This window comes from Triticum aestivum, chromosome 2B (assembly GCF_018294505.1).
Source record: "Triticum aestivum cultivar Chinese Spring chromosome 2B, IWGSC CS RefSeq v2.1, whole genome shotgun sequence".
Lineage (NCBI taxonomy): Eukaryota > Viridiplantae > Streptophyta > Magnoliopsida > Poales > Poaceae > Triticum > Triticum aestivum.
Window position 1 is genome coordinate 51,775,076 of NC_057798.1, and position 14,927 is coordinate 51,790,002.

General features: G+C 46.3%; 1 protein-coding gene across 1 annotated transcript; it reads right to left on the reverse strand.

Annotated features, from left to right (window-relative positions):
• Positions 1–5,247: 5,247 nt before the first annotated feature.
• On the reverse strand, positions 5,248–5,886 carry LOC123040351 (uncharacterized). The gene is made up of 3 exons (XM_044463222.1): positions 5,625–5,886; positions 5,457–5,555; positions 5,248–5,362 (listed from the first exon to the last, which is right to left on the reverse strand). Exons 1-3 carry the CDS (start codon positions 5,793–5,795, stop codon positions 5,273–5,275), a joined length of 360 nt encoding a protein of 119 aa, XP_044319157.1. The 5' UTR covers positions 5,796–5,886; the 3' UTR covers positions 5,248–5,272.
• Between the last annotated feature and the right edge of the window lie 9,041 nt (positions 5,887–14,927).

Consider the following 14,927-nt stretch of genomic DNA (forward strand, 5'->3'; position numbering starts at 1 on the left):
AATGTGTTCAAAAGGGATTATTTATCTCAAAGAACAATGAAACGTTTATGTAGAACCAAGAAACATGATGTTTTTCATGAATGTTCATACAAGATTTCTGAAGTTCCGTAAAAGGTTGAAAGCAATAAACATAGAGAAAATCAGGAAATTTCAAGGAAAACATGTTTTGAAATGAGAAATATTATATCAGCTCTGTTAGAACATGTCGATACGGTATTCAAGTAAAAAAAAAATTTGTAACTAGTAGAGTGCATCTTGTATTTTATTTATGGGATAAGTATATTTTTCGTCCTCGAACTCTTCCGAGAGTTTACAAATCGTCCCTCAACTCAAAACCAGATAGTTTTCATCCCTCAACTATCAAAACCAGATAATTTTCGTCCCTCACGCTGCTTCGGGCGGTTTTCGTCTGCATGAACAGTAAATATGCACGCACCTTGCACGCCCAAGCATCTTTGATGCCAAAAAAATTCACATTTTTTTGCTATTTTTTTATTTACTGTTCACTGTTGTACATATTTACAAATTTTTCTTTGTCATGAGCACTTGGAATGTCCAAACAATATGAAAATTTGTACGCACCTTGCGCACCCGAGGAACTTTGATCCCACTATTTTTCAGTTTTTTTGCTATTTTTTCGAATTTACTGTTCATCGGTTTACTGTTCACAACGGACGAAAACTGTCCAAAGCGGCGCGAGGGACGAAAACTATCCGGTTTTGATAGTTGAAGGTCGAAAACTACCCGGTTTTGAGTTGAGGGATGATTTCTAAACTCTCGGAAGACTTCGAGGACGAAAAATATACTTATCCCTATTTGACAAACTATATGTAACTTTGAGCACATTGAAAATATCAACCATGCTTTGTTGACGTTTATTTTATTTTTGATATGGACGTGTATGCATAGCGAGATTCTTGCATACTAATTAAGAGGGTGCTTGGATTCAAGGGACTTATTTTAGTCTGACTAAAAATAGTCTATTTAAGAGGCTAAAGTTCCAAGCACCCCTAACTAAAGAGGGGCTAAAACTAGTCTTGAGACTAAAATATTTAGTCTGGGGTACCCCTACTAGAATGTGGATTAGTCCTCTTTCTCCTCATTTAACTCCTCTTTTTTTAACACAGGCGAGTTTTGGATTGGAGGGTTTGGAGGATACTAAATGCTCGTTAACTTAATTTTAGTCTCTTTAGTATTTGGATCTAAGCATGGGTGAGGCTAGCAAGTTTTAGTCCCACTACTTTTAGTCATGAGACTAAAACGTATCCAAGCACCCAGTAATTTGCAAAGGTAACTGTATACATAAAGGTGTTTTTCCCAGGAAATCTACTCCCTCCGTTCCTAAATATTTGTCTTTTTAGAGATTTCAAATGGATTACCACATACATATGTATATAGACATATTTTAAAGTGTAGATTCACTCATTTTGCTCCGTGTGTAGTCACTTGTTGAAATATCTAGAAAGACAAAAATTCAGGAACGGAGGGACTATATCTATATCTATACCTACCTAATAATAAAGAGGCTATTGCTTTTGGCGGTACGTCATTAAAATTGTCTCCAAAATATTAACCACCAATGTCATCTATAAGTGACAAAAAACATTTTACAGGGAATCCCACACCTGGGCCGGCCCAAGCATCGGGACCTACTACAATGAGCTCGGCGCGCTGGAGAAACACAGCGCGCTAGTTTGAGCCGGCCCATGTGCGGGCGCCTGTATTTTATTTTTGTTATTCTGTTCCGTTTTGTTTTTTCTACTTTAAATAAATTTGAACTTAAAAAGCTTTTGACATTTAAATAAACTGAGAATTTTGAAATAAAACTTTCAAGAAAACATAAAATGTTTGTGAATTCAAAAAATGCTCAATATTTTCTAAAAATGTTCGCATATTCAAAAAATGTTTGTAAAAGAAAAAAGTCCAGAAATTTTGAAAAAAATGTCCATGTATTATTTTTTAATGAAATTGAAGAATGTGTTTGCTAATTCAAAAAATGTTTCTAAAATAAAAAAGTTCATAATTTTGAAAAAAGGTCCATGTATTATTTTTTAATGAAATTGAAGAATGTGTTTTCTAATTCAAAAAATGTTCATGAATTTTTAAAAATGTCCTAAATTTTGAAAACAGTTCATGAATTACGAGATAATTTATTGATTCAGAAAATGTTGATGCATTTCAAAAAAAATTTGTGAATTTAAAAAAATCCACCAACTTCGGAAAAAAGTTTGTCTATTCTATAATGTTTTGCTGCTTCAAAAGAAAATGCTTAAAAACCGTTCACAATATAAAAAAAGCACATTTTAAAAGAATTGTTTGTAAATATTAAAAAAATTCGCGATTTTAAAAATGTTGCCAAATTTTTAGAAATGTTCAGGAATGATCGAAGTTATGTAGTTAAACAGTAATGCTTCTGAGTCTTTGTGACTATATACCCGCGTGAATTTCAAAGAATTAACTGCTGGGGTGGATAGAAATATTATAGTATATTTTTGAAAAAAGGTTCTTGAAATTCAGAATAATTCTTTGAATTACCAAGTTTTTTTGTCAACCACGATATTTTAAAAAAATGTGAACATTGCTTCCATTTGTGAATAAAGTTTTAAAAAGAAACATTTTCTTGCATTTGTGAACAAATTTTCAAAATCATGCGATGAGATGTGAACAAAATGTGGTCATTGCCATTGAAGATTATGATTATTTTTTCTCCCATTGCAACGTACGGGCCCTTTTGCTAGTAAGTCAATAACATGTTTAGTTTATTTACTAATTAACCTCCCACATTTGTTGTCAATTGTTATTTTAAGCACCTCTTAGCAGCTTGATGGCTAATCTTTTAAGGAGGTGTATTAATGGTGCATCTTGCATTACTAGACCATTTCTATTTCTAATGGACGAATTGGTTGAATAGTCCCATCACTTTCATCTGGTTTTTTTGTTTTTTTTTGTCTGGTTTTTTTCGCCTTACCTCCCACCATCCCCTTCCCACTATCTTTTTATTCCCAGCTACCGAAATCCGAACGGATCAGAACTTTTCATGTTGACACACATTATTTAGTAATGTCTTTATGGGAGAGAATCAATCACGGTTAATCTCTAAATAATTTGGTTAAGATCCCTAATCCCATTTTCCCTATTCCCCAGCCGCTGCACGTCTCCCTCCACATCTAAGGATGGCAATTTTATCCATGGACATGGATACCCATGGATATCCGACCCGTATGGACAGGGTTTGGATATGCTTTTGCGCCCATGGGCAGCGCCCAAACCCGACCCGATTACTCATGGATAGGGTATGGACATAATCTTGTACCCATGGATATACCCAAACCCGACCCGATAGTCTGACTTAATGGGTAATATTCTACTATCCCTACCCCACATTCACATGTCCCACTATAATTTTACCCATTATTATCTAAAACATGCAAAACAAATTGCACAATCTCCACCATAACTTTTATTAGTTGACACTCATTCCCCACCGTAATATTACTTCTGTGCCCCTTCTCATGCTTTTATCTCGTCGTTAAATGACTCCTCATTAAGTATCAGCATCATCTCATCTTCTTACTCCTCCTGCACCCTAGAGATGGCTGGCACTGTCAGCCTCTACCTCCATGTATGGTGGAGCAATGCAATAGCCAGCACCACTGTCCTGCGACAACGCAGCTCCGTATCCCCTCGACCCCTCCGACATTGCTTTTTCGCACATGCATTAACACATGGGTGCAACAACTTATGCGTACATTGTGTTATGCCTTATGTATATGTCTTGAAAGGACCCGATGGATATCCAACAGGTATGGATATCCATCGGGTTTGGACAAGGACACAATTTTTCGCCCATGGGTTTTTTCATGGGCGGGCAAAGACTGTCTTCATGGATGTGGATATGGATTTGATATTGTTCAACCCGATCCAAACCCGACCCATTGCCATCCTTGTCCACACCCCACCTGCCCCTCCTCTTCCATCTTCGATCCAATCTCGCTGCGCGCGCGCCGCCACGAGCTTTCGTCCTACGCTGTTGGCCCTCCCCCCGCGCCCCCTGGTGGTCAAAGGTGGTTCGCCCAACGACCGGGGAAGACGACGAGGAGGACGAGAAGGGAAAAGGTGGACGGCATCGATCGTCGAGATTGTGCGACACGTCGACGTCGTTCCTGAAGCGGATGTTGTGTGATGGGATGGAGTCCTGGATGGGGTCGGCGGCGTAGCCAATCTCTAGGAGATGCCCGCATGTGGCCGAATTTCGTGTTTTGACCCTTTTTGGATAGTATTTCAGGATCTGACCCCTGTTTGAATTTTTTTCGAGATTTGACCCTTTTGCTACCGCTAGGGCCTCTGGCGGTAGGGTTAGATAGCCTACCGCCACGGCCCATGGCGGTAGGGGTGCGATGGAGGGGGACGGCGGCCGTTTGACTGCGCTGAACGTCGTTAAGCACCTACCGCCAGGAGCCCTGGCGGTAGGCTGTGCGACCCTACCGCCAGAGCCCATGGCGGTAGGGTCCTGTTTTCAGTGTAATGTTTCTGTAACGAAGAATTGAAGGGCCCTGGCGGTAGGCTGTGCTGACCCTACCGCCAGGGTCCTTGGCGGTAGGGTCCTGTGTTTTATGAATTTAAGTTCAATTGCTTGCTTCTTTTCAAATTCAATATGATAGTAACATTATAGCAAGTTTCACAAATATGACAACAATATCACAGATCTCAAACAATTTAACTTGGGCATCACATACACATTAAAAAATTTGAAGTGCATAGAACATTTCAAACGAACTTCAACTAATTAGTAAATGGAGTTCCACATAGTTTGACAAATAGCAAACACATAGATCCACAAATAGCAAACACATAGTTCCACGTAGCTTCATAACCACTAGAAAAGTTCAACCAAAAGAAGTTCAACCAAACTAAAAGAGCCAACTATCGAAGGGCATAATCAGTTGCTCCTTCCCCTCTTGGAGGTACGGTCCTCGTTACTCTTTGAACGAGTCTCTTCGGTCTTCTCCTTGGGTCGTCGAGGAACCGGTCTCTGGAAAGGTTTCGGACTCAGCAAATCCTTCGTCTTCGGATTCCTCTTCTTCGGCAGTTGAGATGCTTGAGACGTTTGAGTTGCTAGAGGTCCATAATCTTCATCGTACTCCTCCTCCCCATTGCTCTCATCCTCCTCCTCCCCTTCTTCATATGTGGCCTCCTCCTCCTCCTCCTCCTCCTCCTCCTCCCCAAGCAACCTAGACGACGAGGGAGCATGGCTCGATGAGCCGATGATACCCTATGTGGCTACAGGCTGATAAGCTTCAACTGACCCAGCTCCAGCACACCCAAGCAGCCCTACCAGCTTGCGACAATGCTGCACGAACTTCTGCACACACAATGAAGCAAGGTCATAATAAGTATCAGATCGACTGATTGCAAGTGAAAAAGATGCATCTGTTCCGAGGAGGCTGAAAATGTACCTTCATCGTCCCCCTGACTCTGGTCTCCGATGCTATGCTCCCGGGAAGATCACTTAGTGCATCTGAGGCATCGAAGATGCATCTGTTCAGCTCACCGGACTGCAACGACATAAGTCAGTCACGATGACGAATAAAATATTTTAAAATCAACCGTCGGTTCGAACTTACCACTCTGTTGATGAGGGGTGCAAACTCCCTAAATCCACTGTGCATGTCTCTAATGCCGGTCTGGTATGCCTGTTCATCGGGGTCAGCCCACTCCAGCTCCGCGATGTCTTCCGCCGTCCATCGAGGCCTGAGACGAAGACGGTGCTTCTGGCCATCATCGTACCACCTCATGTGTCGGCCCAGGTAATCATCCCAGTTAGTCACTCTCCTCTCCACGTCTTTACGGTACCTCCGTCGGTTCCACTCCGTCACATGAGTCTTATGCTCCTCTCCCCAGTCTGTGATCGACTAATTCTTCTGCCGGCTCATCCTGCAAGGCATAAGCAACAAGAATCATCATAAGCGCAATGAGATCATCATAAGCAATAAGAAACATGATAATCTCACGGAGAACAAAGAGCTCACAGGTGGAGCGCGTGGCCGCCGGTATCGGTGGGCTGGCCCGGTGGGGTATGCTGATAAATTCCAAACTGCGTGGCCATGCGTTGTGGCAAATGCCACTCGACGGCGTACACACAGATCATGGGCACGATGCACCGCCAGAGACCACGGTCCGCATCGCACATCACGTTCAGATCAAAGTCCCACTCTCGTTCTTGTCGATACGGGCACCAGATTACCTATTACATATACCTTGGTAAGTTCGCACTCTCGGTCAATAGTGGAATCAAAGAGAAAGGTGTTGGGAGAGTTCATATACCTGCGTATGCGTCAAAGCGTCCAACACGTTGGTGTAGGTCTTGTACGAAGTCTTGTTTAGGCCCGTGTAGAGTTTGACAACGTCCCACTCGTAAGCTATGGTGGGGTTTCGAGTCTCGTCGCCTTCTTCGTCATAGTCTTCCCATGGGCGTCTTCGCAACTTCTCCGGACGCCCCACCGGCAGCCGCTCCCACATCCAAATGGAGAAGGCCCAGACAAAGCCACCCATATTGGACTTATCTCCCGTCCTCTGCGTTGCGTCGTCAAGCTGCAAAACATCAAATGAGGATCAGATATAAGAAAATGTCATGGACACACTTTCGTAGGTAGGTACGCAATTAGACACTCTCTTACCGAACGGTATAGGTAGGCGAGAGATGTCGTCCCCCAACTGTACCTTGCATCCCAGTCCGCTAGGAAGAACAGATACGCCCAGTTGGCAGAGTTCCCGGAGCTGTCTGGAAATACGACCTCCGAGAGAATATACCACAGATCGGCCCTCGCGTACAACTCCACAGTCGCCTCATCTGTGCCTTGGGGGCATGTCTTCCGGTGCTCCGAGAGCCAGATCAACGACACACCGGATGTACGGTTACTCTTGGCACCGGGGAAGTCGCCGATGAGGGTGGTGACCCTCTCCTGCCAGTTGGCCCTCTCCACTCGACCGGTGAGTGCATGACCCTCGATCAACATTGCAGTAATCATCCCCCAGTCCTCTAGGGTCACCGTCATCTCCCCGCATGGCAGATGGAAAGAATGGGTCTCCGGTCTCCAACGGTCAATCAGAGCTGTGAGAGCCGCGTGGACAAGCGTCGGCGGCTGACGCTTGAACGGCAGCACGAAACCCAACAGATGGGCTCTCTTGAAGAACGGCGCGTAGCGCTCGTCGTAGTCCATATGCCCATGAACCCCGTGACCCCTCATGCGCAGTGGCTGGAGCGTCTGTCAAAAAGTGAACGCCAAAAAGTTAGGAAATCATTTTCATCAATCCGAGAACTTTGATCAAAATTTCTTTCATATCACTTACCTCTCCATTCTCTATGAAACGGGCACGATGACCCTTGTCGAATGCCCAGTCCAGCATGCAGTACCGTGGGCCGATGTTTTCCGCAAGAGGTGGCCGCCTTAATAGAGTTTCATAAACAAAAGCATCATAAGCATAAGCATACATAAACAAACAATGAACTCAAATCATATCAAGATAAAATTTTAAGCATATTCCTCCAACAACATCTACTACACATGATGGATCAAATCATATCAACATGCATCATATCAAAAAAAACCTCCAACATACATCATAGCTTCATATTTTTAAACAAAATTTTCCAAACAACATCTTCATATCATCATATCAACATGCATCATCACACTAGGGTTCATCTTCACACTAGATCATATCATCATATCACATGCATCATCAAACTAGGGTTCATCCCTTTATCAATATTACATCATAATTTGTTTAACAAAAAAAATTATGAACTAGGGTTCATCTTCACACTAACATATGAACTATTGATTAGAGTACATATCCAATACCACTACTTACTAAAGAACTAAGAACTACAACTACAATCAATCTTAGGTGAAAAAAAATCAATCTAAGTTCAAAAACATGAGGGATTTCAAGCAAATAATGCGTCGAATCGGTAGCAAGTTTGCAAAAACTAATTGGAGGGATCGAAGGAGCTTACGGTTCTCTCCTCGGGGCCATCTCGATCCGCCAAAACGGTGAAGAATCGGTGAAGATCCAATTGGGGGAGTGGAGGAGATGAGAGAGGGAGAGAGGGGCGACTTGGGGGAGAAAAGGATGAACTGCCGACGGGGGGGAGGGGAGGGGTGGGGAGATGGGCAGGGGCGCGGGGGTTTTGAGGCAAATAACTGCCCGGACCCTACCGCCAGGGCCCTGGCTGTATGGTTAGACAGTCTACCGCCAGGGCCCTTGGCGGTAGGGTGCGACGGAGGGGGACGGTGCCGTCTCCACGCGCTGGCGTGGATAAGTTTCCTACCGCCATGGGCCGTGGCGGTAGGCTATCTAAACCTACCGCCAGAGGCCCTGGCGGTAGGCAAAAGGGTCAAATCTCGAAAAAATTTCAAACAGAGGTCAGATCCTGAAATACTATCCAAAAAGGATCAAAACATGAAATTCTGCCCCCGCATGTTTTGCATCGGCGGGGACACATACAGCGGCACACTCGCCTGTCGCCACTGCCATCATGCTCGACCTCACCGGATGATTGGTCTCGCTGGCTTGAACGTAGATTCTGCCCTACTGGACGCCACAGACTCAGTGCTATCTGCCCATCTCCGTCCAAGGTTTTGCTTTTGTCTCCTTTACCAAAGTAGGTGTTCTAACGGCCGGGAGTTCTTCGTTTTCCTTGTTAGAATAAATCCGAGGTACGCGGTCGATCCACCGAAGAACAAGCAATCACAGATAATGACGACACCGAGATTTGTTAACGAGGTTCGGTGAACTCGCCTACTCCCAGGGGCAATGACTACGGGCACTCCTCCCGAGATACCGCAACACAGGCCACCCGGGCGCCGGCACAAGCCACCATCACCCCTTGCGAGCATGTCGCTATCTAGTCGTCATGGGTTACAACGTGGGGTGCCTGCTCATATATAAGAGGCCAAGGGTACAACGTGTCCGACTCCGACACTACAAGTATCCTACCCACACTACAACACCAAGTCCAAGCGTAACCCAACTAGTACAAAATATTCGACACAAACACAACAAACTCCACCTTGGCGAATATTCTCCACCACCTTGAATTTGTCCATGCGTCAAACTTCCATGTACTCCGGACTTGTGTTGTCTTCTTCGTAGCTTACTGAGAGCTACTCGACGAGTCTGCCCCAGACCCGCCGCCACCGTGAGACCCTGCTGCTACTCCCGCAACTCCAGTCTCCGTGACTCCACCTGCAATAGTGCTCCCTTGCAACTTGTAAAGATGCGAAGTCGTCCTCTCTCCAATCATCACGGTCACCTCATCTTCTATCATTCTCATGGTCTTCTTATCCCGATCACAACGGAATACCATACCATCATCATGAAGAACACCAAGCGAAATTAGATTCCTCCTTAGCCCTGGCACATGCCTGACTGCCCGAAGCATCCGCTCAACTCCGTCAAACATCTTAATTTTGATGTCACCTACTCCAGCAACACGATAACCTGTGTCATCGCCCACATAGGCTAAACCAAACTCATCAGACTTGTACGAAGAGAACCACTCCCTGTTGGGTGTCGCATGAAAAGAGCAAGCTGAATCCAACATCCACGCTTCACCTTTGGTTGACCGCCTGTCTGATACTATGAGAACATCACTACTGCTGTCTGAGTCATCACCATGAGTTGCCTTATTAGCACTTGCCCCACCATTGAATTCTGGACAGTCCTTTCTCATATGTCTCCACTGCTTACACTTGTGACACTGTATATTTTTTTTTCTTGTTCTTTCCAGCCTCATATCCCTTCCGCCATTGCTCACCCTTGACTAGCAAACCTTCACCATGAGAGACTTCCACCGCGTTCTTCTTTCTCATATCATAAGATAGCAATGCCGCAGTAATATCCTCATTCTTGACGGTCTCCTTGTCGTGCATCAAAGTAGTGATCAAGTGCTCATAGGATGATGGCAATGAACAAAGAAGCAGAATTGCCCTATCCTCGTCGTCAACAGTTGCACCCAAGCGTGCTAGATCTGTCACGACTTGATTAAAGGCGTTCATATACTCCACAATATCCGACCCCTCCTGCATCCTCATCCCATATAACTTTTGCTTCAGATACACCTTGGTCGTCGCAGTCTTGGACATAAACTGACTTTCCAGCTTCTCCCAGATCTTCTTCGGCGAATTCTCATCCATCACATGATAAATAACCTGGTCCGACAGACACAACCGTATAGTCCCGGCTGCTTTCAACTGTAACTCCTCCCAGTCATCCGCCTCCATCTTAGCTGGCTTGGCTTCCTTCAACAACGCCTTCAAGCATCCTTGTTGTGCCAACAAATCTTTCACCCTTGTCTGCCATAACCCAAAGCTTTCAGTTCCGTTAAACTTCTCTACCTTAAACCTGATACCCGATGGCGCCATGATCCTTTGTACGACTGACCCTGCAAAAAATTATCCGAGCTTTGCACGCGATGCCCCAAGTACACGAACAAGATCCGCGTACTAATAGCAAAACCAACTAAAAAATCCTTCCGGTCTTCACGTGTTCTGCTCCTTGTCTTGGCTCAACTCTTCGATGCTAGCGATTGTTTCGCCTCTGTCCTTGCTTCCGATGGATGCGTATCTATCAATGGATTTACTTCTTGCCGATTCAATCTGTTGTTCTGCGTCCCTGCGGCTGCCTTTTAACGTGCGTTTGCACGACCAACAGTCCGGCCCGGACACGAGGACGTTTCCTCCTCCAAAACAAAATCTCGTACGCAGCCGAACGCTGCCTTGCTGTGCACGGCCCTGGTCGAGATGCCTCCGCGTACGGACACGTACGCCCAACTTCACCAGCCACCGCTGCCCGTGGGTTTGCTACAGCCGTGTGTCTTCCACCTGGGCGGCTGCCCACGAACGCGCTTTGGGCTCCGCAGGCAGCCTGTCGATCCATCGACCGACCCTCCCTGCCTGCCCCTACGCGACACGCCACCGCTGTCGATTGCATGCAAACCACGCAACTACTTCACATCCTCGGATCGATGAATAACAACCTCCTCGTAACCTTGCTCACGATACCACTTGTTAAAATAAATCCGAGGTACGCGGTCGATCCATCGAGAAACAAGCAATCACAGACAACAACGGCACCGAGATTTGTTAACGAGGTTCGGCGAACTCGCCTACTCCCCGGGGCAATGACTACGGGCGCTCCTCCCGAGATACCGCAACACAGGCCACCCGGGCGCCGGCACAAGCCGCCATCACCCCTTGCGAGCCTGTCGCTATCTAGTCGTCATGGGTTACAACGTGGGGTGCCTCCTCATATATAAGAGGCCAAGGGTACAACGTGTCCGACTCCGACACTACAAGTATCCTACCCACACTACAACACCAAGTCCAAGCGTAACCCAACTAGTACAAAATATTCGACACAAACACAACATTCCTTGGCATGATTGTGTCAGTTTTGGTCTTCATTGCCGTTGGTCCCCATGTTGTTGCCTCTGATCTAATATATTCTTTCCTTATCTTGCCTGATGTCTAACCTTTTTTTTTTGAAACGGAGGCAAAAGATTTGCCTAATCGATTAAATAAGAGAGAGTAGATTAGAGTTTTACAGCAATCACCTTAAACACGGCATGCGAACTACTCACGATATACAATAAGCCATAGTTTCTTTGCACCAGCTGTAACCCAAAGCTTGGCCTCCTCCAGGATTGTGTTAAGAAGAATAGGCAGCAGAGCACTTTTGTGTCGGAACACCCTAGCATTACGTTCATTCCAGATGGTCCAGGAGACGAGGAGGGTTAGGGAGGCCAAGGCACTCCTGTTGGGGACGTGGCTCCTAGTACCATCCTCCCACCAATCCAGGACGGAGCCATGAAGATGCCACCTGGAGGTGTCAATGTGATGAAGACCAAGCTTGGCCACGAGAGACCGCCAAAGCCGAATAGTGAAGCGGCACTTCAAGAGAAGATGAGCACCTGTTTCCTGCTCCCTAGATCAAAGAGGACACAGACCGCAGTTGCCCACCCGCGCATCTCCAGGCGGTCCGCAGTCCAGATCCTATCTTGAATAGCCAACCAAGCAAAGAATTTGATCTTCGGAGGAGCCCAAACTTTCCAGACCATGCGATCCATTGGTGACAAGGTTAACCCAAGAAATTGAGCTTTATAAGCACTGGCTGCCGAGTACATCCCATCATTGGAATGCTTCCAGGTGATGTCGTCCTCCCGATGCTCATCAAGATGGACGTCATCCAAAATCATCCAAAGAGTGAAAAACTCTCGAATGTGATCTCCGGTGACGACGGTGTTGTAGCTGATTTTGAAGATCCAAGCATTCCCTCTAATAGCCTCCCTAACCTTCCAGTTCTTTCTCCTGGAGGCCTCATAGATGTGTGGGGCGATCTCTTTGGGCTTACGGCCAAGGAGCCAAGGAGAATCCCAGAAAGGCGTTTTGGCTCCATTTCCCAGAGTAATGGTGGTGGAGGCATAAAAGAAGCTGAGATCATCCTCCGAACAAGGGTTGCCAAAACCAACCCACAATCTGTGGGGCTCCTTCCATTCGAACCAAGGCCACCTAAGGCGAAGGGCACGCGCAATTTTTTCAGAGTTAAGCACCCCCAAGCCACCATACTCCTTGGGCCTACAAACTGTGTCCCACTTCACTTTGCACTTGGCTCCCATAGTCTTGTCAGCACCTGACCAGAGGAAAGCCCGTTCAACCTTGGTCAGACTATGAAGAGTGCTTTGAGGCACGATGAGCGGTGTGACTGAGAACACCGCTTGGGAGCAAAGGACTGATTTGACAAGGGCCGTGCGGCCCATAACTGTGATATTTTGGCCTTCCCAAGTAACCAATTTGCCGGCCGCCTTGTCTTCGAGATACTGAAAATCCACCCGCTTGAGCTGCCAGACCGAGAGCGGGAGGCCTAAGTATTTGACCGGGAATGACGCACGGGTGGCCGGCAAGCTCCCAAGGATGGGCTCAAGATGAATGTGGGCACATCTAATTGGCATGACCGAGCTCTTCCGAAAGTTGCAATAGAGGCCCGTAACCTCGCCAAAGCCTCTCAAGATCGCTGCAAGGTTGTCAATGTCCTGCTTGAAAGGAGCCACAAAGACGGCCGCATCATCAGCATAAAGCGAAGTCCGCATCTCGCCCCCCCCCCCCCGTCCCCGGACCTTGCGAAGGAGACCTTTTGTTGTTGCCAAATTAAGGATTTTCTGAAGCGGGTCGATCGCAATGACAAAGAGCAGGGGGGAGAGGGGATCCCCTGCCGAAACCTGCTGCCATGCTTGATGGGCGGCCCTGGCAGACCGTTGAGAAGGATGCGGGAGGATGATGTCGAGAGAAGAGCAGCAACCCAAGCACGAAATCTGGTGGGAAACCCAAGCCGTTGAAGAAGCTCCAGGAAATATCCCCACTTCACAGAGTCAAAAGCCTTCTTGATGTCAAGCTTGAAGAGGAGGGCAGGAGTTTTGCACTTATGTAACCTCCGCGCGAAGTTCCTCACATACAAGAAGTTGTCATGGATGCTGCGCCGCTTAATGAAAGCGCTTTGGGCGTTCGAGACAATACCATCCATAAGTGGGGCAAGCCGGAGCGAGAGTACTTTGGCGATGATTTTGGCAATGGAGTGAATGAGGCTAATGGGCATGTAGTCAGAAATGCCCTCAGCCCCATCCTTCTTGGGCAAGAGAACAACATTGGCAGAGTTTAGCCAGTGGAGCTCGTCGATGTGAAGGGAGTCAAAGCGTTGGACCACCCTCATGACCGTATGCTTCATGACCCCCCAGCACCTCTTGAAGAACAGTCCCGTGAAGCCGTCAGGGCCAGGTGCTTTATCAGAAGGCATGACCTTGATGGCCTCCCAAACCTCCTCCTCATAAATGGTGGCATCAAGGCCGTGCAAATCATGGGGTTCAACGCCTAGCTCTTCCCAGTTAAAGTCCTTGGCGCTCGATCCCCTTCTCCCCATCACCTCATGGAAGTGGTCGTGAATGATCTTCTCTTTTTCTGTGTGCTCGGTTACCCAACCATGCCCGTGCTTGATCCGATGAATGTGGTTCTTTCGCCGCCTAGCATTAATGCGCAGATGGAAAATTTTGGTGTTAGCATCACCATCTTTCAAATTTGCAACCCTTGCACACTGACTCTTTCGAGCCCTCTGGAGCACCGACAAGCTAATAACCCTTCTCTTCAGTCTCGAGCGGAGGTCCCGCTCCTCAGGGGAGAGGGGTATCCCCTCCTGCGCAATGTCAAGGTGGAGGATCACTAGCTGAGCCGCATGAAACTGGACCTTCGCCTTGGAGAAAAGCTTTTTACTCCACTCTATTTGCTGTTGCCTTCATTGCCGTTGATGGCCGGTGGTGTTGTGGCAGATTTGGTCAACTTACGGTGTGCACCTTCAGTTTGGTTTCTCCACTGAAGAAAGCATCACCATGTTTCAATACACTTGGATGCTCTACCTGTGTTTCTACATGCTACCTGAACGAGAGTAGCCACTACTTCCCTTCAGTTTATTGATTCAGAGTGGGACAAGAGTGAAAAGGAAAGCTCATTTTTGTGGGGAGTTCCTAAGTCTTAAACCTAGCATTTATTTACAAATTTCACTTTTGAGCATGTTATTTCAGCTTCCCTATAGTCTTCATATTTGTGCCCCGGCCCTTTTATCTTCGGTTCTACGAACAGAAGGAAAATTTTAGCACATAAATTATGAGTAGGTATTTTTGGTCTTTCCCAATGTAACAAGAAAATTTCTTCTCATAATATGATAGGGTCAATGTCGGGATTTTTTTTGGCGTGAATGTAGGCAATTTAAAATTTGGAAGGATGCTTCTGGAAGAAAAAAGACACCAGAGTAGCTATTGAGAATTTTTCAAATGCATGATTATCTCCTTTATTTGCTTTCGATTACATCAATTACTC

Bases quoted from the DNA above. Each gene is read 5' to 3' on its own strand.
- LOC123040351 (XM_044463222.1), bottom strand. From the start codon at position 5,795: ATGAGGTGGTACGATGATGGCCAGAAGCACCGTCTTCGTCTCAGGCCT. The intron at 5,556-5,624 runs GTAAGTTCGAAC...ATGTCGTTGCAG, and splicing joins CACCCCTCATCAACAGAGTG to TCCGGTGAGCTGAACAGATG. The intron at 5,363-5,456 runs GTACATTTTCAG...TTGTGTGTGCAG, and splicing joins GAGTCAGGGGGACGATGAAG to AAGTTCGTGCAGCATTGTCG.